At 46.1% G+C, this 27,324-nt stretch overlaps 1 protein-coding gene across 5 annotated transcripts in view; it reads right to left on the bottom strand.

The window, feature by feature from the left end:
• The window catches only part of AUTS2 (activator of transcription and developmental regulator AUTS2), a 687,646-nt gene that overhangs the window by 356,046 nt on the left and 304,276 nt on the right, over positions 1–27,324 (bottom strand). For all 5 annotated transcript variants that reach the window (XM_058854670.1, XM_058854669.1, XM_058854671.1 and 2 more), the window contains 2 exons: positions 23,220–23,321; positions 13,700–13,735 (listed from right to left, as the gene is read on the bottom strand). In XM_058854670.1, coding sequence (XP_058710653.1) covers positions 13,700–13,735; positions 23,220–23,321 — 138 coding nt within the window. The remainder of the gene's footprint in view (positions 1–13,699; positions 13,736–23,219; positions 23,322–27,324) is intronic.

The raw sequence follows: 27,324 nt of genomic DNA, 5'->3' as shown, positions 1-27,324 counted from the left end.
AGATGTACTCAGTACACCAAAACCATAAAAATCTCTGCAAACTGCTGGGCAACACTGGGCAAATGAAGGGCACTGGGGATGAATGAGGCAGGTTATTAAGAAACAGAGGGGGAATCACAAAGTGTGTTGTTTTGCTTTCTCAGGGTCAAGGAGTTCTTCTACCACAGAATAAAATGCAGTGTCACACCAGGTGTCACTGCATTAATACATCACAGAGCCAAGGAAGACACTACTCTCATTGCCATTTGCAGGTCTTTTTTTTTTCTCCTTTAAAACAACATTAAATTTGCATTAGCTTGGATGGGGAAAAAGGATGGCACACAAAGGGAGAGAGGGCTGGATTAATATTCATAAGGAACATACTGGAGGAATGGAGAAGGGGTGATTGGAGGGAGCTTGGAACAGGAAAGGAGAGGCAGACATCAGTCCTGGAGACCTCCTGCGTCACACACCCTGCTCACAAGCAACAACTGCTGTGTCTCTTCCCCATCCACACTAAACATTGCCTGCTCTGCACAGTTCTGGATTCCCCACTCCAGGGCACTCTGGGGAGGAAGTGTTTTGGCTGAAGTTGGGCAGGAGCAGGTGGCTCTCAGCAGCTGTAAGTAATTTTGCTCTTGTTGGCACCCCAGCGGTTCTTGGAGCTGGCACAGCTCAGGGGGGAAGGGGAGGGAGCAAACAAGTCCTTGGTGGTGGCTGACAGCGTGCCAGGCTCCAGGCTGGCAGCAGAGGACACAGAGGGGGCTGCAGGGCAGTGCCAGCTCGGGTCAGGCTGGCTGGGAGAGCCCCTGGGGCTGGCACAGCTGGGGAACAGCCCTGGCAGCCAGATGTTAACAGGGCTCTGCAGCAGGTGTGAGGGATCTCTGCAGATGGGCTGTCACCATCACAGCCTCCACAGAGCCCACCACAGCCTCCAGAGTCCATCACAGCCTCCACAGAGCCCATCACACATCCCTCTCCCCATCACAGCCTCCACAGAGCCCATCACACATCCCTCTCCCCATCACAGCCTCCACAGAGCCCATCACACATCCCTGTTCCCATCACAGCCCCCACAGAGCCCATCACACATCCCTCCTCCCATCATAGCCTCCACAGAGCCCATCACAGCCCTCACAGAGCCCATCACACATCCCTCCTCCCATCACAGCCTCCACAGAGCCCATCACAGCCTCCAGAGTCCATCACACATCCCTCTCCCCATCACAGAGCCCATCACACATCCCTCCTCCCATCACAGCCTTCACAGAGCCCATCACACATCCCTGTTCCCACCACACATCCCTGTTCCCACCACACATCCCTGTTCCCATCACAGAGCCCATCACACATCCCTGTTCCCATCACAGCCTCCACAGAGCCCATCACACATCCCTCCTCCCATCCCTCTCCCCATCACACGTCCCTGTTCCCATCACACGTCCCTCTCCCCATCACACGTCCCTGTCCCCATCACACGTCCCTGTCCCCATCACACGTCCCTCTCCCCATCACACGTCCCTCTCCCCATCACCTGTGCTGCCAACCCTCTTCTGTGTGTGCCCATCTACAGACACAGGGGCTGCAGGCAGAACATTTCTGGGGCTGCTGCTCCTGTGCCAAGGCACAATGGTACAAATACCCCAATTTTTACATTTAATGTCATATTTCATTAAATAAAACAGAGCAGAACCTGGATACCACAAGTGTGTCAAAGCCATACAACTGTTTCTCTAGGATCAGTTACTTCCATCTTCAGAAGCCACGTGAAAAAACAAAAGTTCAGCATGGAAGCTGAAGGACAGGAGGCAGCAGATCTCTTCCACTCCTCATCACAACAGAGGGAACGTGGACTTGCATGACCACCTCTCCTGGAAGAATGTTTTTATGTGCTCAAAAAATCTTAAACCCCTCTCTTTTCTTTCAGCTGTGCACCATGAAAGCCCTTACACCTGGGGTCAGAAATGATTCCTTGAAACTGCAACACATCCCTCTTGCACTCACTGATCTACCCCAGTCCAGCACTGTTTGAAAGGTTCCTGGCATTTCCTGATGGCACAAGTGTCACCATGTGCTGATGCCACTCCAAACCTCACTCTCTGAGCCAGCCTGGCACATGCATTCACCAGAACAGTTATTTATTTTTTTTCCCCCTCCAAGCTCACCTTTCATCACCTGACAGACAAGTCCTCCTTGGCAAAGATGAACCCTTTGCTAATGAAGTTATGCCCTGATCTCTTATTTTACCTGGTATCTGTTCTGCCATTTAACAGCAGCCTCTCCTCAGCTAAGGTGGAACAATGAGTCAGTGCTATCAATGTTAGGAGGTTCATTACAGTTATAGCTTGAAATCTTTGCCCAGCACTCCACAAACACTCAGGTGTGCACTCTGTGATGAACAGAATGAAAAGAACAGCTAAAACACTCCTAACAAATCATCACAGAAACGACTCCTTCCATTCACAGACACCTGATTGTTACAGGTTTTCCCTATAAATTACTTTACAGTGATGCTGCACAACACGGCCAAGTGCGCTGATGTGACATGGCAAGGTTGAGACTGTCCCAGAAACACAGCCAGAGATGGGCAGGCACAGCCAGGAGGGCAGAGATGGGGCTGGGAGGGGCAGAGATGGGGCTGGCACTGCCCCAGGAGGACAGGGATGGGGCTGGGAGGGCAGGGATGGGGCTGGGACTGCCCTGGGAGGGCAGGGATGGGGCTGGGACTGCCCTGGGAGGGCAGGGATGGGGCTGGGACTGCCCTGGGAGGGCAGGGATGGGGCTGGGAGGGGCAGAGATGGGGCTGGGAGGGGCAGAGATGGGGCTGGGAGGGGCAGAGATGGGGCTGGCACTGCCCCAGGAGGGCAGGGATGGGGCTGGCAGGGCAGGGATGGGGCTGGGAGGGCAGGGATGGGGCTGGCACTGCCCCAGGAGGGCAGGGATGGGGCTGGCAGGGCAGGGATGGGGCTGGGAGGGCAGGGATGGGGCTGGCACTGCCCCAGGAGGGCAGGCATGGGGCTGGGAGGGCAGGGATGGGGCTGGCACTGCCCCGGGAGGGCAGGGATGGGGCTGGGATGGGGCTGGGATGGGGCTGGCACTGCCCCAGGAGGGCAGGGATGGGGCTGGCACTGCCCCAGGAGGGCAGGGATGGGGCTGGCACTGCCCCAGGAGGGCAGGGATGGGGCTGGCACTGCCCCAGGAGGGCAGGGATGGGGCTGGCACTGCCCCAGGAGGGCAGGGATGGGGCTGGCACTGCCCCAGGAGGGCAGGGATGGGGCTGGGAGGGCAGGGATGGGGCTGGGAGGGCAGGGATGGGGCTGGCACTGCCCCAGGAGGGCAGGGATGGGGCTGGGAGGGCAGGGGTGGGGCTGGGAGGGGCAGGGATGGGGCTGGGAGGGGCAGAGATGGGGCTGGGAGGGGCAGAGATGGGGCTGGGAGGGGCAGAGATGGGGCTGGGAGGGGCAGAGATGGGGCTGGCACTGCCCCAGGAGGGCAGGGATGGGGCTGGCACTGCCCCGGGAGGGCAGGGATGGGGCTGGCACTGCCCCAGGAGGGCAGGGATGGGGCTGGCACTGCCCCAGGAGGGCAGGGATGGGGCTGGGAGGGCAGAGATGGGGCTGGGAGGGCAGGGATGGGGCTGGGAGGGGCAGAGATGGGGCTGGGAGGGCAGGGATGGGGCTGGGAGGGGCAGAGATGGGGCTGGCACTGCCCCGGGAGGGCAGGGATGGGGCTGGCACTGCCCCGGGAGGGCAGGGATGGGGCTGGCACTGCCCCAGGAGGGCAGGGATGGGGCTGGGAGGGGCAGGGATGGGGCTGGGAGGGCAGGGATGGGGCTGGCACTGCCCCAGGAGGGCAGGGATGGGGCTGGCACTGCCCCAGGAGGGCAGGGATGGGGCTGGCACTGCTCCAGTGCAGGAGCCCAAGGTCTGCTCACCACCCCAAGCAGCCCATGGAGCCCTGGCATCCTCCCTCTGTGGGACACAGAGTTCACAGCATCAGCAGGGATGAGATGAGATTTCAGGAGGTGAACAGAAGCTACCTCAGCTGAATGCACATTAACCCTCAGGTGGAGTGCAGATGAAAATATTTGCCCTGATTTTTTTTTTTTTTAAAAAAGATTGACCATTGCTAAAGGAAAGGCCATAAAAAACCTTGACTTCCTAATGGTCTAAGAACAACAATAACCTAATAATCATTTTCTTATGGACAAAATACTCCCAAATATTTCTAATGAACCATTACAGCATGCACTGCAAATTTACAAGCCTTCATTTAATTACTTCCACTGAAACAAACACACAAATCTTCCAGCTCGGTGCTGCCACACACACACACAGACAAGAGCACCAAGCCCTCAGCAACCTTCCTCTGATGGACATTTTTTTTCCAGGAAATGACACAGAGACATAGGTAAAAGGTGATTTAGATAGACTGCTGTGTCACAAATTGTCAGGATCTGATTTAAAGACCTTGCCTTTGTCAAGAAAGACAGTTGGGTGTCTGCTTTAAAGAAGTACTGGGAATATTTTCATCAAAGGTTTGAATTGAAAAACAGTGGGAGGTAAATATCTGAGATGTTGCCAAGAAAGACCGCTATATCCGTGCAATTACCATTAACAGGGGACAGCAGTGGTTCAATGAAGTAATTCAATCTGGTGTCCTACATTTTATCAGACAGCAATTTCGAGTTCTGACATAAAAGGCTGAGAAAGGGGATTGGACTCTTTTCTCTGAAATTCAGCCTTAATTCTTGCAATCAGGAGATGTGTTCTCTGCTCCAGGTACAAGCCTACCATCCCTCCAAGGGACTCAAAAGAATAACCCAATATTCACCTTCAAAAGAAGAATAACCTAATATTCACCTTAACACCACTCATTCACATAGGAACAAGTCATACTTTGGGCAACTTTCAGAGCTGAGTGCCTGCAGAATTGCAGCAGTGTTTTCCTCCTGACTTCACTACCTCAGTATTTCCTCACATTGTGAATTTTGTAAGAAAAAGACCCATTGCTTAAAAAAACCAAAACAACCAGTATGATGCAGCCTCAATTAATAAATGTATTCTTCCAAAATTTAAGAGAGGGAGAGAGACTGCATTTCTCAGGAAATGGCAACACAAAAAGCTTCTAGAAACTGCCATCAGAAGAACACCATCACACAGCTTCTCCTCATCATTCAGCCCTGCTGCACACTCCTGCTTCCTGAGAGCTTTCTGCATTATCCCTCTCCACAGGAATCCTCTCAGCCAGCCCAGAGACTGCTCTGCTGCTCTCCAAGGGCACCAAGCTGGCAGAGCAGCTCTGCATTTCTGCCCCCTGCATGTCTGCCCCCTGCACGTCTGCCCCCTGCATGTCTGCCCCCTGCACGTCTGCCCCCTGCACGTCTGCCCCCTGCACGTCTGCCCCCTGCATGGCACAGCACGAGCTTCACTCTCTCTCACACCCAAACCCCTTTTCCAGGGAAATCACCACGTTTTAGCCTTTTACCACACTGCTTTTTGCCATGAGTGTGCTGTCTGTAAATCCTTGTGTTACACCACACAGATCTTGAGAGGTTCTCCTGTTAACAGCGCACAGCTGAAAATGTTCATTTATATTTTACTGAGCAGAACCTCACCACAAACAATGATGCTGTGAGATAATCTGCAACAGGAACAGTCCAGTGTCGCTCTTCCCACTGAGATACAAATCCCACCAAGTTCCAAAACACCACAAAGAAAAGCAAACCAGCCCTGGAGTCATAGAGAACTTTGTCAGCCCCCTTTGCACAGCACAAAGCCAGGAGTCACTGCAGAGAGGATTGCACAGAACCTCCTCTGGAGACTCAACACCATTTCCCCTCCAAAATATTAAAGATACAATGCTAGTGAGCATTCTCTTGTAGTGATATGAAACTGAGACCCTGGGAAGATGGAGGCTCTGGGTGTGACAGCTTAACTGCTTGCAATCAAACTTAATTTGCAGTAGGATGACCTGAAATGAGTTTAAAAGCAGCATAATGCATGTTTAGCAATCAGTGAAGCAATCCTTTATTATTCAGGTTCACATCTGCAATTTGTGTCACGTGTTACAGGAAAGAGAAAGAGGGGGAACACAAAAAAAAGAATCTTTTTGCTTTGCAGGAGTTGATGAGGAAAACATGAGCCACAGTAACGTGGGGCACTCGAGACCAAACAGACTGACAGCAAATCTTAAGTCTTTCTGCTACTTAGAAAAATCTTATATTGTGAAGAAGAACTTATTAAATTAAAGACTTGCCTATAAATGATTATGTCTTGATTTTCCTAAATTGATTTTTGCTGGGAAAAAAAATGATGAAGCAAATTCACCTGAAACACCACAAAAAATACGAACCAAGATCGGCTCCAGGGTTTTAAACTAGAAATGAAGTTATCAACCACCCACTTCCAACACTACCCTATCTAGTGAAGAGGGCAAAGAGTGGAGAGTTTCATATCACCCCTCCAGATACATAAATACTAATATTTCCTTCCTTTTTCCCTTCTTTTTTTATGACATCTCCACTCATAACAATTGTAATCCTTGGGGGAAAGGTGGCTCCAACAAGATAAGTGGGAAATCACAGAAGGAGGAGGAAAAGGGACCAACAAGCTGGAAGCATTTGCTGAAGAAAGGCAGGAGCAGTAAATGTAACACTACCCCAGAAATTAAAAAAAAAACAAAAAACAAAAAAACCACCCAAAATGACCCTAAAAGAATAACAAAAAAACCAAACCCAAACCAAAAACCATAGGAAAGACACAGAAGTGCAGAAGTGAGGCAAAGCCATTAGAGAGAGCACAGAACTGCTCAGCTCTGAGAGCTCCAGCAGGAACAGGCTCAGACAAGGAGAGGGAAATCCCAGCTCAGCACACTCTGCTCAATCCTGAGTGACAACAACTTGGGGATATCACCCCCTGAACCACTGAAATATCTGGGGACTGTCCTAAAGAAATTACTATAAAGTTATTGAAGGAATTGCATTGTTCAGACAGAGGGTGAAAATCTGTGTTTCAGCAATGAGGGGACAAGGCAGAAAGACCTGAAATTCTGAATTTCTCAGTTCTGTTTGGTTGGGTACAAACTGCTGAGGTGCCCTGCTCTCCTCCCATCAGATTTGGACAACACAGTTTCACACACACAACCCAAAGAATTATTAGTTATTATTAATTATTATTATTAGTTCCAAAGAATTATATGGATTAATACCTTAAATTCAAAGCACACTATTCAAAAAGCATGAGCATGCATTAGGGCAGGATTCTACAGTGGCTGAGGAAATACCATCCTGAAGGGCTGTAAAAATAACTCTGAGCTTCACCAGCTCTGTTCAAAATCATCTGAGGAGAGACCTAGCCTAAATTCCAGCCCAGGTCATTTATTCTGCTTGCCTAATCCTTCCCCAAAAACCCAGTTAATAATATATGAAATATACAGTTTTATTTGCCAAAAACTGTTGTTTTGCTTCAGCTATTCTTATTGTGATGAGCAGGGTGCTGGAAATGCAGATGCTCCTGCTCTTCTTGCTTTGCTGGCCATGTTGTTAGCAAACTCTTTAATGAGTCTCAGCTCTCCCCAGGAACAGCACTATGGTTTATAAATGCTAAAATTAATAGACCTGGGGTAGACTTTATTGCATGCAATGTATTTAGCTGGCAATGATGATGCCTCCCTTACAGCAGCACTTAGAATAAACTGCATTTTTTAATGGCTCCTGGAAAACAAAAGACAACACCTAAAAGATTTTAGATGAAGAAACACCAGGTTTCCTGGTCTCAGTGCACCTCACCAAAACTGCTCCACTGAGGGCTGCAAACACTAATGAGTAATTACAGCCCACAGAGACATTTCTACTGGGGATCTTGTCCACTTTGCTTGAATCTGAATTTACTATCAGAAGATTCATAAACTCTGTTGTCAGCTTCACTTCTGCAAAGAATGGGCACATGGAGAATTTCAAGTGAAGTTAAAATGGATTTCAATATACCCTTCACAATAATAGTTGGTAAAACTAATTACAGTGAGAAAATTGGAGATCATTCATTACCCTACTAAGCAAATTAGGATTCATTAACAATGATTTATAGCACCAAAGAGAGGATAACAAGGATCCTCTTCCCAACTCTATTCACAGGGGATGTGACAGTTCATGGTGTGCTGCTGTCCCAAAAGCCACAGTGCAGTGCCTTTGTGGGCCACAGGGCATTTCAGATGGACACACACCTTCACAGCAGCAAAATGCATTTAAATGTTTGCCTTCTAAAATTAATAACTGAAATAAATAGTTATTTTCTTAAATAACTTAAGCTTAAGCTACTTGCAAGAAGTTTTTTATTTACCCACAGCACTGTGCACGTGATGTGGAGTGAAGCACTGCATCCCTGCTGCAGCTTCAGCAGGTTGGATTTACTCAACCCCTTCCAAAATGATTCAAAAATGATATTTTTGATGTAAACTCTTCTCTCCTGTGGGTCCCACTGCACTTCACTGGGTGTTAGGGCTCTTGCAGGTGTGCCTGGCTTGCAGCCTCTTTACAGAGCATGCTGACCCTAACAGTGAACTGCCAAAGAAAACAAGGTGAGAAATATTCCTGCTTGTTGAGCAAGAACAAGGATCAAAGGTCTGCAAACATCTGGTGGCTACTTAAAGATAGTAACATGTATAGAAAAGAACACAAACAATATTATAAACTAGAGCTATAAGTTTGTATTCTATTTTTAGATGCTTGGCAAAAACTATATAAGTAATGCAAGAGCGAAAAATAAAGGTCTCAGTTCCACATCACATTGGTGCACTGTCTGATTCCTGCCTTAGCACTGGATTTAACAACTGGGGTGGAGTCTCTTCACACCCAGGACTCACAAACATGAGAATGATCTCTCAAGGAACAGAGCTCACCTCAGGATCACTGCCACAACACATGGAGCAGGCAAGGAGGGAGAATCTCCCCTTGGAAGGGCTCTCTGGTGTAACCAACCCCACATTTCTGCTGCCAGATGATGTCTCGGCTGAAAACCCCTCCCAGCACACAGAGAAAAGGCTGAAACATCTCGGCCAAAGGCTGATTTTCCATCATATCCATACTAAACACCACTGGTGCTCCCCTTGTTGTCCCTGGGATGGGTTTTTAGAGCTCTGAGCAATGTAACACAACATTGCACAAAGCAGAGTCCCAGTGGCACTGCACAAACATCCCAGGGCCAAACTGGACAGCACAGCTGATCAGCCAGAGCCCTGGGGAATAAGCTCATGAATTATGTTTGTCTGAGCCACCAGCCCATGTGTAAAGTACAGTTTTAGCTGCTTTTTTTTTGTCTTTTTTTGTTGTTTTTTTTTTTTTTTTTAAGGTGGAGCAAAAGCAATTTTTGGAAAAGAAGGGTCACAGGAGTTTCCTGCCTTCCCAATGTTATTTCCACTGTTCACCAGCTTATTACCAAATTCTACCCAGCTCTGAAAAATTCACAAACTGTCTGCAACTAGAGGAAAAGAAAATAACACAAAAATGCAATCCAAAAAAAAAAAAAAACCACCATTAAAAGAAGAACAGAAAATGCTCAGGAACTGGAACAAAGACTCAAGAAGCAGACATAAACAGAAATGGAAATAAGTTGCCAAAAGCAGAGAAACTGGACAATTGCCAAAGAACCTGACAATCTTGGGAATCAGGGCTGTTTAGGAGCAAAAGGACTCAGTTATTTAAGTTTTGATTTCTGCTCTGTTTTGTGTTGCAAATCAATGAATCACTATTTACTTCAACAGGAATTTGGCTGGGTGCAAGATACACAAATGAGCAAAAACCATTCTTCAAAGAAGGTAAGAGAAAAAGCTTTACTGTTACACAAATTCCAGTTGCGTTCTAAACCATCTCAACCTTCTGAAATCTCAAGACAGCTGGACAACATTAAAAACTCCCATAATTCAAATAGTTTTCCTTTTAAAGTTAAAGAGATGGTGATTTTTTTTCCTTCTGAAATCCTAACTGCTTTCCAGTTATCAGCTCTGACACCTTGATGAGATGTAATCTACCTTATAATCCATCTCTGATGAGAGACAATGACAATTTGCAATGCAAAAACTATCAATGACAACCGGGATATCTTCCAGGAAATATTAAGTTATGATTTCTTAGGGTGCAGCAATATTAACAGCACACCTAATTTCTTTTTTTTTTTCATGTGCACCAATCACAGACTGGATTGATCCCACAGGAAGAAGTAAAGCCAGGCCAGCACAAAAGGATTCCATACAAATTACAATAATTTTTACCTCTCCTTTTCTGACTGCTGGTTTAACAATATACAAAAACATCAGGAAAGCAGTTCCTCCAACAAACACCAAGACAGGTACAACAAACTCCAACAAAAACAACTTTGAAATAAAATCTACACAACATACCAACACTTGCTGAAGTAGAGGAGAGCTGCTCCCAATGGAAATCCAAACTTTAAGGTAAATTTTGAGCTCCTGGACAACTCTGCACCAACCTCTCCCTCAGTGAGCACCCACTCTGCTGCAGGGCAGCTCACTATGAAATCTGTTTAACCAGAGGCAGCTGGGTGATTGTTTAATTAATGGCACCTGGTGTTTAATTAAAGGAACCTGGGTGATTAATTGAAGGCAGCTGGGTGTGGTTAGGCTGCATCACCTGCTGGAGATCCCCAACCCTCTCCATTGGCAGAGGAGGTTGTGGATGCCCTCCCAGGGCACTGCATTTGTCCTTTGCCTGCTGCTTTTCCAGGAACATTCCATGGAGACAAGAAGAACAGAAGAATTTGGAATTTCCAGCTTTGCCATTCAGAAACTGATCTTCTTACAGCATAAAATCACATCAGAGTCCAACCTTCACCACCACTGAAGTTGCATAATTAATTACAAGGATGGAGCTATCATGGAGATATGGGAGGAATGATTTTGTGTTACTGGGAAGTGTCAGCTTTATAAACCTGTCCTTCCACACTCAGTGATCTCCAGAGTAACAGCATCTAAAAGTGATTTTAGCTTTGCAGGCACAGGACCCATCACCCCCAGTCCTGAGTGCCTGGCACAAGCAGGCTCCTCTCCTCCAAGAGCATCCCAAGCTGGACCTGGATCATCTTCCAGGCTGGGCAACGTGGCCTAAACACACCAAGATTCCATTAATATTTGACTTAAACAGCAAACATGTGCTACTTAATCCATACCTCAGTGTTCATTCCTCTCTGAATAAAACCTGCTTCCCTCTGCAGGAGATGTCCCCCAGTCCATTTTCACCTACCTGCTTCCTCTGTTCCCTCTGGTGAGCTGCAGGACAGAATATTTCATATTCCAATGTACAAAATGCACCAAATCACTTCCAAGAGACAAAGCTTTATTCTTATCTATTAAACTAGAAGTTATTTTACTGTATTTGAGACCAATGACCCCTGTTTTGATGTTCTGGGTTAACACCAAACACAAAAACTAACAGTCTTTTCTAGTTAAAGGCTTTGGAAAAAAAAAAGTCAGTTCAAGTGCATATTCTTTTGCATTTTGATAATACAATAATTACATTGATCAGAAACACATGCTAATTGGATCACTCTGGAGCATTTTTCTCATTGTCTGGTACCGCAAACCACATCTGGGTTTTATTTGCCCCATGTAAGTTAATAAGAGTTTGGGCTTGTTTTAAAACAACAAGCAAGATAATCCTAAAAACAATTTTCCAAAGTGAAAAGGGAGGAAGAAACCCTTCATGTTTCATCCAAGACTGTGTAAGTGTAAAAACAACTTGAAGATATAAACTGAAGGACGTTTTCTACCTGCTTGGCTGTTAGTGAGGAAAGGAAAAAAGCAAATTAAAAACTCTTAATTCTGTGACTACAGAGAAGAAACAGCACGGTTAAATATATTAATGGCACCAACAAGGGATGTCTCCCCCACCTACACAGACCTAAATTGGAATGATTTAAGGTGCCAATCCATCGGCCCTAGAACACGTCAGCTTTCCTCTCGTCGCTAAATCCCTTGCTCAGGAGAGCTGGAAACTTTCAGGCTTTCTGTTGGAGCATAGGGGATGCTGACACCTTCCAGATTTTCACTTTAGTGGACCAACCCACAGACAGTATGGTGCAGGGAACAGCAGATGGCTCCTCTTCTGTTACCTCTGCTGCCTGGAGAGGAAGCACCGCTCTCAAACCATGCATATTCAGCTCTCGCTGCAAGAACAGGGCTTATTTATCCATGGCCCAGCCCAAAATATACCTGTCCCATTCCAGGGCATGTTACACACCTCCAAATCACTGGGATTTTCCCAGACAAAGGAAAGCAATTCATTCTGGACTATGGAAAGACATTCAAGGCTTAGTTTTAATTCTAAATAAATGTTGAGCCATTTGACATGATTTTTCCCTTCATCCCTTCCTTCTTAAAAATATGACACAAACCAGGGCAAGTGATGAAAAAAGCAAACCAGCTTGTTTTTCTGTTTCACAACTTACCTTACACTGATCTGGGCCTTGATATAATTAGAACAATTACCACAAAACTTTTTCACTTGAGGATGCTCTTTTCATACCTCACCAGCAGCAGTGTGAACGTTCTGTTTGTGCACAAGTCCAGTGTAAATCCAGCATTTCTGCAGGTATTGAGCAATTTTTGTGCAATCTTTGTGAGACCACACGTACACAATTTAATCCCATAACTTTCTTACAGGATCACAGATTTCTATGACAAAAGACTGAATTCCCCATGAGCTCACAGAAGAAAATGACTCTCTGGGAATGTGACAAGAGTGCAACCAAGTTTTTCCATCATGTCATTGAATACCATAAAGTTTACTTTTCCCCAGGGATCAATGGGAAGCAGGTTTTGATTGTACGGATAACTCCACAGAGCAGTGCTATGGGACAAGGCTTGCTGCATTTCACCCACCTGGTCTTGGCCATACCCAAATTCTGCTTCTCCTACAGTTATTATAAAGGCAGAAAAGATGTGCTTGGAGAATACAGCATAAGTTACAAAAAAAAAACAAAACAGGATATGAACAATTTAAATATAAATTGGGGAAGAAAATAAGCAGTATATTGGATTGACTGGAAAACATTTTTTTTTACTCCCAAACTTATCTGTGCAAGTAAAAGGGATATTGATGAATGTGGGAATGAACAGAAAGTTATGAATATAGACTGTTAAATCAATACAGGTGCATGCAAATAAATCACAACCCCAAAAAAAACCTGATCAATTTTCAAATTTCAAACCAGCTGGGGCCTGATCTGCTTATAAAATGTAAATCTGGCATAAATAGAACTTCTGTGTTTTCCATGAGTGTGGACTGTGTTTTCCACCAGCCACGGGCTTTTAAGCAACAGGTAGAAATAAACCCTGTGCCACATTCTCTGGGCTGTGGTGCACAGGAGATGAGGCAAAACATTGTAATGGGCTCCTTAAAACCTGTGAATCTGCAAGAAGAGGTGCAAGGTGGAATCAAGAGCTCCCATCTCCCCTTAGAGAGCTGGTGAGACCATGGCTCATTTTATTTGCTGCAACTCTGTAAATTAAGTGCTGTTAAAATTCATGCAGTAATTAATATGACAGCTGATTAGTTCAAGAGAACACGGACCACCATGCTGGAAATCTGACTTCCAGGGGGTTTGTGGAGGAAGAAATAAGAGGGGTGAGCTCAGAGAGGGGCTGGGGGGATATCCCTGTGTCCATGCATTTTGTGTGAGGAGCACTCTGAGAGTGGAGACACACTTACAAAGTAGCCTGTTCCCAAGCTGGAAGGAGCTGAGCTCTGCAATAAAACACAAAGACAAAGTGGAAAGTCAGTGATGGTTTTTAACACGTTCCAATCCACACAGCTCATTACAGCCCTTCCCAAGCTTTTCATCACCACATCACAGCCCCTGCGTCCTGCCCCTTGTCATCTGCTACTGAAACAAACACGCTGCTGCTTAATTTTCCCCTTTACATCTCTCAGCCACTCCGAGATGGTAACGTGCTATTTACTGAATTCCAAGCTTCTGCAGTGGACGTAATTGCCAATTTATTTGACAGGCAGCTGGGTAATGAATTAATGATGGCATTTCGCCCTGCACTGAGACTAAACAGACACTCATCAAGCAGCCTCCCTGACATGCTGACATTCAATGCCCTGGACTCCAGCTCCTCAGCTTCGTGGCCACAAAGGGGCAGGAGGGAGGGGGAGAAAGGGAAAAAAAGTAGACTGACTTCAAAACAAAAAGCCCGGTGGGTTTGGATGACTTTTTCAGTGTATGACCTGTTTGCCAATTTATTCCCGAAAGGCCCCGGTTAGTACACACATAGTGCTTTTCTAAAATGAGACATTTTGTAAACATAATTAGCAGTCTGAAATGTAAAGAATGCGTGGGCACAGAGAAGCTGCTTTAGTCAATGTACCATTTTCTGGAGAATGCAGTCACTACAATTTCCCATTTGGATGTCCACATTGTTTGACAAACCAAGGATTTAGAAACAACAACAACAACAAAAGCAAACAGCGAATATCTAGAGTGTGAAATAGATTTCAAATCTCAAACCTATAAAAATAATTAAAACTAATATTGCTACCATGGAAAATAATCAATTTGTTTAAATGTTATTTAAAAAAAAAAAAAAAGCATTGTGAAATTCAGTTTAAGTGGGACACGGCCACAACCTCTAGATTCACAGGAATTAAGGAGATAAAGGGTTTTGTTTCATTAGTTTTTCATCTAAGCAATGGGGATTACACAGCAGGTTCTCTCAGAGACGTGGGGGAGCCCGAAACATCCCGATGCTAATCCAGGTCAGGCTGTTCCACTGGAGGGGAGCAGCTCCCAGCTCCCATGGCCACTGCAGCAGAAAGCAGAGCCCATTTTCCAGAGCCCCAGAGTGGAGATCCTGGAGATCCTGGAGCTCAATTCCCACTGTGGAGATCCTGGAGATCCTGGAGCTCAATTCCCAGTGTGGAGCTCCTGGAGCTCCTGGAGCTCAATTCCCAGTGTGGAGCTCCTGGAGCTCAATTCCCAGTGTGGAGCTCCTGGAGCTCAATTCCCAGTCTGGAGCTCCTGGAGCTCCTGGAGCTCAATTCCCAGTGTGGAGCTCCTGGAGCTCAATTCCCAGTGTGGAGCTCCTGGAGCTCAATTCCCAGGGTGGAACTCCTGGAGATCCTGGAGCTCAATTCCCAGTCTGGAGATCCTGGAGATCCTGGAGCTCAATTCCCAGTCTGGAGCTCCTGGAGCTCAATTCCCAGTCTGGAGCTCCTGGAGTTCCTGGAGCTCAATTCCCAGTGTGGAGCTCCTGGAGCTCAATTCCCAGTGTGGAGTTCCTGGAGCTCAATTCCCAGTGTGGAGTTCCTGGAGCTCAATTCCCAGTGTGGAGCTCCTGGAGCTCAATTCCCAGTGTGGAGTCCCTGGAGCTCAATTCCCAGTCTGGAGCTCCTGGAGCTCAATTCCCAGTCTGGAGCTCCTGGAGCTCAATTCCCAGTCTGGAGCTCCTGGAGCTCAATTCCCAGTCTGGAGCTCCTGGAGCTCAATTCCCAGTCTGGAGCTCCTGGAGCTCAATTCCCAGTCTGGAGATCCTGGAGCTCAATTCCCAGTGTGGAACTCCTGGAGCTCAATTCCCAGTCTGGAGATCCTGGAGCTCAATTCCCAGTCTGGAGTTCCTGGAGCTCAATTCCCAGCCTGGAGCTCCTGGAGCTCAATTCCCAGTCTGGAGATCCTGGAGCTCAATTCCCAGTCTGGAGTTCCTGGAGCTCAATTCCCAGCCTGGAGCTCCTGGAGCTCAATTCCCAGTGTGGAGTTCCTGGAGCTCAATTCCCAGTCTGGAGCTCCTGGAGCTCCTGGAGCTCAATTCCCAGTCTGGAGCTCCTCAATTCCCACTTCTGCTCCCCAGCACAGCCCAGGGATAACCAGAACTGCACAGGGGCCCCAGCAGCCCGGGCAAGCCACTGGCAAAACACAGAATTTTCATCACTGCATCCCTGTTGTGAGACAGGGCACAGCTCTGGCAAGGGAACCCCACCCAAATAAAAACATTCCCAAATCCTCCTGTCCCCACTCTCACTGCTCTGGTCCCATCATCCCCCCAGGGTGATGCAGTTATCCCTGGCCCCAGGGGTGATGTCCCTGGCAGCAGCAGGGACCGATGGCTCTGCTCCCTGCTGGCCCTGACCACCCTGCCAGCCTCCCCTGGCCACTGGCACAGCCCAGCTCCTGCACCACCATTTCTCCTTTTTATACATTTCTCATGTGTTCAGAACTCTGTACACTACACTTGTATAGTTCTAGAGCTCCTTAACTAACTCTACTCCTTTTCTACCCTTTCTCTTCAATTTTAGAACAGTTCCTGGACTCTTATTTAATCTTGCCTCTCTAGTGAACCAAGGATATTTTATTTTTTCTGTATGTAAATGTGGGGCTAAGAGCTGGGGGGAGTAAGGGATGCTTCAGTGGAGGGCAGAACCAAAAGGGGGAATTACTTAATTAACTGTTCATTTAATTGGATACTTCCTGTAATGTATGCTAATTTGTTAAAATATAAAATTAAATAAAATCAATTTATTAAATAAATAATATAAAAATTAAATAAAATATAGATATATATATTTATATTTTCTATAAAATTAAATTAAATATAATATAATAAATAAAATTATATCAATAATATATATATAAATTTTATATATAAATTAGATAGATAGGTAGATAGATAGATAGATAGATAGATAGATAGATAGATAGATAATAAATAAAAATAAAATATAAAATTGTCGAAGTCCTGGGTCATGTGTGCATTTTCCCATAGCTGCACCTGGAGCACCTTCATTAAAGGCAACAGCTCTTTATCATCTTAATATTGTTTGGTTTGTGCATTTCAGCATCCCTGGGAGCCCCTGCAGCCCTGGCAGGGTGCAGCACACCCTGCTCATATCCAACACTGCCTTCCTCTTCAGCCATCCTCTGCCTCATGCCATTGAAATTCCATTCATTTGAGCTGCAGTTCAACACGTGCACTCATTATAAACACTTTTGTTTCAGCTCTGTGCAGATGCCAAGCGAGTCCCACTCTTTCACTCACAGTTTTTTTTTAAACTTACTTTCCTGGCTGAAAGCTCCAAAGTTTGCATTCTGCATCTGTGTGTAATTTTTGTCTGCTTTTTATTCCAAGTTTTGGAAGGATAGAGTATCAAAACAAAACAATAAAGAGGAAGAAAAAAAAAACAAAACAAAAAAAGAATAAGCAAACAAAATATTTCCCACTGAATATTTTCATTCCTTCAAAAGCAGTGCTGCGATGGCTATGGGAGGACAGTCGAAACAGAGCAGTCAAATGACTTTCAGTGAACAACTGTGCTTTTCCAGGGAACTTGAGTTTGCTGGATGGAAATATAGCCCTTCACACATTGCATGCTGCATATGGAGAGTGCAGTTTGCAAACTCTGTTTAATTGAAGTATGAAAGACTGTGCTGCACATGCATGAATGACTGTCAGCTGTGTTTGTGAACCGAGGGCTATGCAAGGAGACAACTTCTCACCTTTTGGGGAACTCCCAAGAGCGAAAGGATCCCACTACCCAGAGCCCAGCCTTGGGAACAACTCTACAGGCATCTTTACAAGGCCATGCTGAGTCGAGATCCTGCCCTGGCTGGTTCTATAGCTCCTACATAAAGTGTGCCTATAACAGAGGTAATGCTTTCACTCTCCCAAACCCTTTGCAAAGCAGGACATTAGAAACACTCTTTGATATTCACACAACCACCAGCAGAAGCCTGCATCAGGTGCCCATCAGCAAAACACACTTCTTTAAAATTGACAGGGTTCTGGGGCTTTTGGTTGGTTTTTTTATTTGTTTTGGTTGGGGGTTTTTTTTGTTTCATTTTGGGTTTTTTTTGTTTCATTTTGGGGGTTTTTTTGTTTGTTTTTTTTTTGTTTTGGTTGGTTGGTTTTATTGTTTCCATCCTTCCTTAAAGAGAAGAACTTTGGCCCAGAAGCAAAAACGTAGTAACCCTCGTGTAAGCATTAGTTTATTGTGTACCAAAGAAAATTACATCCTTGAGGTCTTGGAAGGCACAGTTCTACCCGTTTTGCATATATATTGTGCATTACTTGGGGAGCTGGGTGGGGAGAGAGACTGTGTTGTACATATTTGTTCTGGCTATTGTTTATGCAGGTCTGACTGAATGAAGGAACAGTGGGTATCATTTCAATTTCTGATGTCAACATCAAATTACTTATTTAATTTCATGCCTGGCGAAGCATTGTATAGCTACACGCAGAATCATTTCACTTCATTTGTTATGCTGTGTTTTCTCGGCGATTGGCTCGCCTTCCAACTGACAGCTTTAATTACGACATGAATTTGATTGCACTGCCGAGGAATTAACATAATGCAACAAAGCATTTAAGCACCCAACCTTAGACACACAAACACACACATCCCCACCCTCGCAGCCACACAAAGCACTGCTGAGCAGCTCCTGGCACAGCTCACGGAGCTCAGCCAGCATCACTGGGGATATTCTGCACAGGGAGCAGCACTGAGGCTCCCAGAGCACAAAACTCAACACTCACCCCTTCATTTGTCTTTGGCTCTGTGCACTGGGAGGGATGGGAGACAAAAGGATTGAAGATATCCTGTATTTGGGGCTGCCCACAGGGTTACACTGCTGCATCTCTTCCTGAAGCAAACAGCAACAGATCTGCTGGGCAGGGGATTGAGGATTCCAGGAGCTGATGCTCACCGTGACCACCTCGCTGTGGTCTCCTCCCAAGCACTGGGAACAGGGGGCACTCAGGAGAGTGCAGCAGCTTTGCTGAGCTCGTTTGAGAGCCCAAGACCTGTCATGTGGGCATAAATGGGGACATTCCTGTCCCACTCCCTGTTTGGGAGCTGGAAAAGAAGGGCAGCAAGAGGTGAGGAGGTGCTGAATCCCATCCAGTGACCGTGTGGTCATTGTGTGATCATTTTCCTGTTCATCCCTTCACTGAAAGCCTGCAAGCAACAGCAGGGGCAGCAGGCAGGGCTGAGATCAGGTAGATCAGGAATTTAGGAATGTGCTCCAAAGAAATCAGGTGGTTTGATTTTTGATTAGCAAAGAGGTGACTGAACCCCTGAATACTCGGTGCATTCACCATCCAGGTGAGCTGTAACTCTGGTGTTTCCCTCAAGCAAATCTCCTGGCTGTTTTGTAAAACATGACTAAAATGTATTCCAAAGAATGAGGACTCAATTAAAAATAAACACATCCAGGAAGATAAGGAAAACAAGCTGAATGAGCTCCAAGCTGAGCAAAAGAGAAGGCGCTGCCATCTTGTCTCCAAGCAAGATCTCAACAAAATGAATTCTACTACTGGCAAGATTTTGATGAGATTAAACTGACTACAGCACCCTATATATAAAGGAGGAGCAGCTCTCCAATTTTGCTTTTAGGCCCCTGGAGCTACCTCTGCCCATAAAGGAAAAAAACAAGTTGTCATTCCTAAAAAAAAACCTATATAGGGGAGAAAGGCAGAGAGCCATGGGTTTATGAAATTCAGAGGGGGAGCTGGATCAAGGCACTGCTTGCACTGGAGCATCTGAGCAATCATTACCCCTAATCTAGCAGAGGTCAGATTCTCTGCTAATTATCTTCTCTGGCAGAGGGGTGGGGGTGTGTGCACACGTGTGCCAGGCGAGGACAAAGAGAGGAGCTGACAGAAATCAGTCTCACTGCATTGCATCTGACAAGAACAGAGGATATTCCCCTTCCTACTGTCTGATGCTATTTCAAGCCTCATTATGAGAAAAGTCTCCTGTTTAACATGGGCTTTTCATTGAATTATCTTCTTTTCATTTTTACCTCTCACAAATGCTGCAAATTACCTGCTTGGATCTCATTAGCCTGGAAAGGAGTCACCCCTTGTAAACACACTTTGCATCACTCTGCATTATCCAAGGACTGCAGGTACATTTACAATAGGCAGAGTTGAAAGATACCTGGCAGGAGAGGGAATGAAGCCACTGACATGTCAGTTTGCAGCTGGATATTCATTATCCCCTCTCCCTCGTTCTGCAGCTGTCACTGAGCTCTCACTCTGGCCCTGCACTGAGGCTTGTGAAGCTCAGACATTCCTGTTTCTCCAGCCTCAAACTGGGGATGGGAAAATGGCTCATCCACCTGGAGAAACTGCACTGCACTCACCAGCCCTATTTCCATACAGGAACCATGCTTAGTCTTACAGTGCTGCCAGGACACAATAGTGGAGATTCATGGTTCGTGGCCAAAATTTGCTTTCTCACCTCATGGTTCATCTGCCTGCAATGTTTTATATTTTTTTGTTCTATCTTCTGTTGGGTACACAAGTTTTTGCATATTTTTTTTTTTTCTGAGAAAATGGCTGTAAGAACAGAAGCAAAGCTGCAGAGATAACTTACTGTGCTGTCTGTAGATTTTTCTGGGCAGTAATAGTGGGTATCATCAGATATCTGATTTCTTCAAAAAGTATTATTTAAAATAACCATTTGGAAGATCCTGTCATTTCAGCACACAGGGTGTCTGATCTGGGAGAGAGGAAAGGGGATGGACAGCCCTGAAGTGATTTTGGGAAAGGGGATGGACAGCCCTGAACTGATTTTGGGAGAGATGAAATGGGATGGACAGCTCTGAAATGATTTTGGGAAAGGGGAAAGGGGATGGACAGCCCTGAACTGATTTTGGGAGAGAGGAAAGGGGATGGACAGCCCTGAACTGATTTTGGGAGAGATGAAATGGGATGGACAGCTCTGAACTGATTTTGGGAAAGGGGATGGACAGCCCTGAACTGATTTTGGGAAAGGGGATGGACAGCCCTGAACTGATTTTGGGAGAGAGGAAAGGGGATGGACAGCTCTGAACTGATTTTGGGAAAGGGGAAAGGGGATGGACAGCCCTGAACTGATTTTGGGAAAGGGGATGGACAGCCCTGAACTGATTTTGCGAGAGAGGAAAGGGGATGGACAGCTCTGAAGTGATTTTGCGAGAGAGGAAAGGGGATGGACAGCCCTGAACTGATTTTGGGAGAGATGAAATGGGATGGACAGCCCTGAACTGATTTTGGGAAAGGGGAAAGGGGATGGACAGCCCTGAACTGATTTTGGGAAAGGGGAAAGGGGATGGACAGCCCTGAACTGATTTTGGGAAAGGGGATAGACAGCTCTGAACTGATTTTGGGAAAGGGGATGGACAGCCCTGAACTGATTTTGGGAGAGATGAAATGGGATGGACAGCCCTGAACTGATTTTGGGAAAGGGGATGGACAGCCCTGAACTGATTTTGGGAAAGGGGAAAGGGGATGGACAGCCCTGAACTGATTTTGGGAGAGATGAAATGGGATGGACAGCTCTGAACTGCAGGAGCCTGGGGAAGGCCACCACACACCCAGGCACAGTGAGAGCCTCATCTTGTTTTTCAAATCTCAGCTGAACTGGTTAATACCAGGCCAGAGAGACATGCTTGTACTGCAATGAATTATCAAAGCATAAAGGAACTTTACTTATTAAGCAAAACATAAATTATGTATAGCACTTTAAAATATACATCTCCACATATATTTACATTGCGTTTCTTTTGAGCAACCTGTGAATCCCTCTGTCCTCTCCTGGGTGTACTAGGGAAGTTGTATTTGCTCTTTACTTCCTTTTAATTTGCCACAGTGCCAAGACAAAGGAAAAGTACTGTAAAAACATCAGAGAAAAACTGGATTTGATGGGTGCAAGGGGAACCAGGACTCTGCTCTCACTGCCAGGTCTGGCAGTGCAATGCTGTGAGCTGCTGAGAAGCCAAATAAACCTCAGAGCTCTCCACTCAATACCTTGCAAGGGAATGACAAAGCTGAATTAAAACCATGCTTGCAAGGAGCTGTGATTTTTTTTCAACCATGCTGGAAGGTGCTGTGGAATTGTGAAGTTGGTTGCAGTGAGTTCCAGGGCTCAGACAAGCCAGGATGATGATGGTGACAGGCTGACATCCAGCTGCCATCCACTGCTACCTGTACAGAGAATTTCCTTGCTCCTCTGGTTTTACTCTCCTCTTCCAAAGAGATCTCACAGCCCTGAGACTGACCTCAGCTGACAGCTATGAAGGGCCAGCTCTGAAGTGTTTAGCTGAATGTAACCCATAAAGGTTGGCTCTGGGGAAGAAATGGACCTCTAAAATAACGTGACAAAGGGATGTGGAGAGAGAGTGCTACAGATTTCACACTTTCACAGAGAAAAGAAAAAAAAATCAGGCATCTGTTCCAGTGATATGCACAATTCAGCAAAAATTGCTAGCTGTGTGCCTTCAGGCTTAAATTTGCACAACGAAATGTATCCTTTACAAAGGTATTTCTTTTAATGCCTGCTCAGTTCAGTTTTATTGGATTGGCCTATAGAGGACACCATCTGGTATCTGTCATCCAAATCTACACAGACATGCTATCGATAAAATCCCCATTTCCAAAACGTGGCTTAGTTAAAAGCAGGGCCAGATTGCTGCCTGCTACAAATTGGGCTGACTGATGTAGCTATCCATGCTTTTACCAGCAAAGGATCTGACCTACAAAATCCCCAATTTAGATCCTCTTCTGGGACAGGGCTTCCTTTATATTCTGTGCTGTTAAGCATGTGGCACAGAGGACACAGAGCCATGAATAAAACACTCAAGGATTGTGGTGGTACACATAATAAATAGTAATCTAATTGCAGCAACAGAAAGATTTCTGTAGTCATTGCTCTGTCAGAACAAGCCATGCGTGTCACTCGCTGAAGGACCAGCATTTCCCATGGAGAAAAACATTCTCCATCTCAGGCCCTTCCACAGCACTTTAGGTAGAGCAATAAAGGCAGAGCTTATGCTATTGCTGGCCATGTTATATCAATTCATTATATAGAAATCAACCGGGTCTCTCTAGACACTCAGACCCTTCTCACAAAGACAGTACGTAGCCCAAAGAAATACATTCTTCTCCTCCAGCCCTTGGGGTAAAAAGAGGCCATCTCACTTCTCAGCTATGCAGAACATTTTAACTCCATTAAATGCCCTTCAACTGTTTCCAGAGAGCTGAGTGTTTGCACACAGAAAGACATTGTACCAAACTTTGAGAAGTTTACTGAACCGGGGCGGGAGACCCAAGTTACCTCTTCCTCTCCCAAACCCCCAAGGGGAAGGAGATTTCAGCAACAAACCATCCCAGAAAGTAAACCCTGCTGTGCCTGCAGCCCGAGGGGGGCTCCAGGAGGGTTCCCCGAGTTCCTCAGCCTCAGGAGCTGCACTTACATCGCTGAGCCTTTCCCGGGAGCTGCTCCGCTGGAAGCCCTTGGACTCGCCGCTGGCACTCTCGCTGTCGCTGTCTCGGCAGCTGTTCTGGCCTGGCTTGAGCTGCAGGAAACACAAAGAGAGCGAGAGATGAGCCTGGTTCAGGTCAGTGCCCTTGTCCCACTCTCCTGGAAGCCTTCCCAAGCCCCGTGGCTCTGCCCAGCCCCAGGGCACGGCCCCAGGGACACGGCGGACACGGGGTCCTGCTCAGCACAGCACCCGTGTCCCAAGGAAATCTCAGTCTGACACCTTCATCTGGGGAACTTTCAGGCTTCTCAAGGTATTTCTGCCGTGGATGAAGCTTTTAGAGTTCCCATCCCATTGCAGTTCCTCCCTCATTGCAGCACTGAGGACCTGAGATCTCATTCTCCCCAGGGGAAGAGGTGATCACCCCTCCAGAGGAGCCTGGAGCAGCTCTGAACCACACTGCCTGCTACTCTAAACAATTTCTAAACAACATCAGTCAAATCAAAGTAAGGACATAAAGCCCATGAAATGAAAAGTTCCAATGCGCAACTGAGCTGCAATGCGTGAGCACAACTGCAAACATGGCACAGGTGTTCTCTCAGCTCAAAGAAAATGTAGCAGAAGGACCAGAGCTATTTGTCAGACACTCACAATTCAATAAATAATCTAAATATTCCACAGCTCAGCCAGAAGGTTGCCAGTAAAATGATTTTTATTTCCAATGGAAGGGTTTATCAGTCAGATCTAGGAGATCTTGGGAGCAGTTCTTGGAGGCAGAGGGGAGGATGACAAATTCAAGAAGTCTTGCACTTCATATAAAACTGACTGATCTTATCTACGACCTTCGTGTCCTGTAATTTTATGGTCCCAAGTTTAAAATTTAACCACCCAAAGGAAAATGGATCAAGTTTCCCTGACTTGGTCTTTTGTCAACATCTGCCCAATGATGGAAAAACTCTTATTGCAAGTGGGGTGTTAAGAATTATTTTTTTTCCAGCCTCAGATTTTATTTCTAGAATCCAAATTTAGTTTGTACACAATCTTCACACATTAGTTATTTGCTAACTAATCGTAACAGCCCAGTTTTATAATTCTTCTACATCACAAATTCCAGTTACTTACAGAGAAGAGAAGAAAAACCCAGCAGGTGTCGTTTTTCTAGACACAATTTACAAGGAGTAAGAGAGAATGATGAAGATATCTGAGCCTGAAACTCTGTAGAAAAAAAAATGAACTTCATGGACTAGACAGCTAACTCAGGAATAAGTCCAAGTTAAGATTTATAAGCTTTCCATATTTTCCTCTCTTTTTTTCCAAGTTGAGTTTCTCCACTTGCCAAATTGTTGAGGGTTTACATTTTATTCCAGAACCCATCAATCTGTGTTAAATTAAAAAAGTAAAGCATGGAAATGTGCCCGTTGTCTTCTCTTAAGAACCTAAAGTCACACTCAAATGCAGATGAGAACACTAAATGTGGACAGGCCATGGGTCATTTCATTTCAATCTGATCTTTGCACAGACTCAACTGCTTAAAACAATGCTGAAATAACAGAGTGCTGCTAAAAAGGTGCACAGATAACAGACTGGATCTTTAGTTACACTGTGTGCACCTGGTGCATCACCCTGGGGCACACAGGAGCCCTAAAATCAGTTTTATCCGTGAAGAGATCCACCTAAAAGGTCTCACAAAGAGGAAATACAGATATTTTCCAGACTGAAAGCCCAAAAGCCTAAAACTCAGAGTATGCAGAGTGTCAGGGACTCCCCTAGAGAGAGATGGGGTACATGCAAAAAAAGCACCACAAGAACACTTGCCCAGGCTGAACAACACAGGACTCAACCCTGGGGCACACCCACAGCTCCAAAACTTCTCCAGTTTTTGGTCATTCTCAGCATTGCATTTTTTGAAACCTTTCACTACAGAACCTGTTAGTTTGTAATGCCTTTGAACCTGCTGGAGGACACCACAAGTCAAGCAGAAACTGAATAAAGTCATAACTACATTTCTACTCAAGCAAAAGACCAAAAAGCAGATTTGGAAGGGTGGCTGCTGGCTGAGGGCTGGGCTGGGGTTCAACAGAGGGATTTAGTTCTGATTCCTTCCCCAAAAAGTGAGAGGAATCGTCTTCCCTGCTCTCCAAAACTGGACTCTGGGGGATTTCTCTATCAGGACGGTTTCCAGACAGTGAGAGGGTCACTGAGAGCACGGAGAGGAGAGGCACAAGATATGGAACACCAAGAGTGACCATTTAATGGAGAAATAAAGACTTGCTCAGGCCTGAAGGTCACACAGAAACCACCCAGAAATTATGAATAAAACAAAATAGATGCAGAAATATCAACATAAAACTGCTGCCACAGCAAGTGCTAACAGGAACTCTTCTCTCAGCCCACGGAGAGGTTTTCAGGTGACTTGGAATCTAACAGAACTATTTTTGCAGCAGGGAGACACTCAGCCCCACTTTGTGAAAGTGCAAAGTGAATATTCATCTGTGTCCAGGGAAAGCAGCTCTGTGCTGAGCTCCTCCTGCCATTCACAGGGTGAAGCAGAGCTGAACTCTCAGGCTCAGGAGCAGCACAGACCTAGAGGAGCAGTGCCAGGGTTTCTGTGCCAGCCAGACATTTCTGTGACGTGAGAGGAGGGGCACAGGAGCCACACAACACTCCTGAGGGTAATCCATGGCAGCAGGGCTCTTCCCTCAGACAGAAAAAGAAGGAAGGACACAGAGTCAATCATGTTCAGAGGTGTAAGGGAGGATGGAAGGGCAGCTGAGCCCCAGACTCCAGGGAGCATCATCCTCTTGGGACCACACTTGGCTGTGCTGGGTCCCTAAACCACTTTAGATAATTCCACAGTAGCACATAACAAAAAGCAAAATAAATAAACCCTCTGAGAATTCGGCAAAAGCCTTTTTCACAGAGCTTGTATGTCATGTCAAAAACACCCTAATGTGGCTCTCCTGAGCTTTTTTATTTTAAAATGTATTTTAATTTTAAAACCCCACACCATTTGGCAGCAGTAAATCTATAGTACAGTTTCGAGGTGCCTGAGCTTCTACGCCATATGGAATTAAAGCATTATTTCACTACATTATACTTTAAAGCTATGAATACTAACACCTCTCCCTGTTCCAGCACAGCCAGCGAGCTGAGCCTTCAGCAGAGCCCTAAAGGAAGGGGAGCCCTGCTCCCTGAGAGATGGCAGAGCCCTGCTGTGGGGAGGAGAATTCCAGGATTTCACTTCTGCCTGTTGCTCTTTATTTGTACAGCTTTGGCAAAGGCTGTCCCAGCTCCAGCCTGGGTGAGTTCTGTTCCCTGCAGTTCCCTAGCTCAGCTCAACTGACCCTAAATGTGCCATTGGGAATGCTCCAAAGCCCCAAAATCCTCAGCAGGTACAAAATCCTGAGCAGGTACAAAATCCCCAGCAGGTCCATGACCCTGCTCATGGCAGGAGTTTGTCCTGAGCAGGGCACAGCACACACACATTTCCAGCTGCTCCTCAGGGCCTGCCTCCATTTGCTCTCTGGGCTTTTCCCAGCATGGAACAGGACTCAGGAATGGGAATTGTTGTCCCTTCTGGCAGGCACACCCTGCTCCCCAGCGAGGCACACACAGAATCACAGACAAATCAGACAATGCAGATGGGCACAAGATGCTCCAAAGGCCAGGGAGCATCAGCCTGGGAGAGGAGATAACAGGGGGATCCCAGTTATCCCAGTTATCCCAGTTATCCCAGTTATCCCAGCACAGCCCCAGACCCCAGGCAGGGCACTGACATCCCAAATGGCCAGGCTGCACCAACAGCCCCAGGCCAGCCCCTGCCCTGCCCAAAAAACCCAGCTCTGATGTGGCTGCAGGAGCCAGGAAAGAGCAGCAGGAGGTTTCATGCAGAACTGAACATCAGATTGCAAAGAAAACATGTTTTATCAATGATCAAGAACAAATCTGGCTGTATGAAAACAAATAAAAGGGGAACTGCATAGCAAGAAATAACCAAAAAAAACCAACAGTGTAAATCAAGGGTTGTTATTTCTGATTTCAATCATGGTTAACAGCTGTCATTACAAAACTTCTATTTCTGTCTCTCCTGCTACTGACA

Source organism: Poecile atricapillus, chromosome 21, assembly GCF_030490865.1.
Source record: "Poecile atricapillus isolate bPoeAtr1 chromosome 21, bPoeAtr1.hap1, whole genome shotgun sequence".
NCBI lineage: Eukaryota > Metazoa > Chordata > Aves > Passeriformes > Paridae > Poecile > Poecile atricapillus.
The sequence above is the reverse complement of the archived record's forward strand: the minus strand, read 5'-3'. Positions and strand labels throughout refer to the sequence as shown.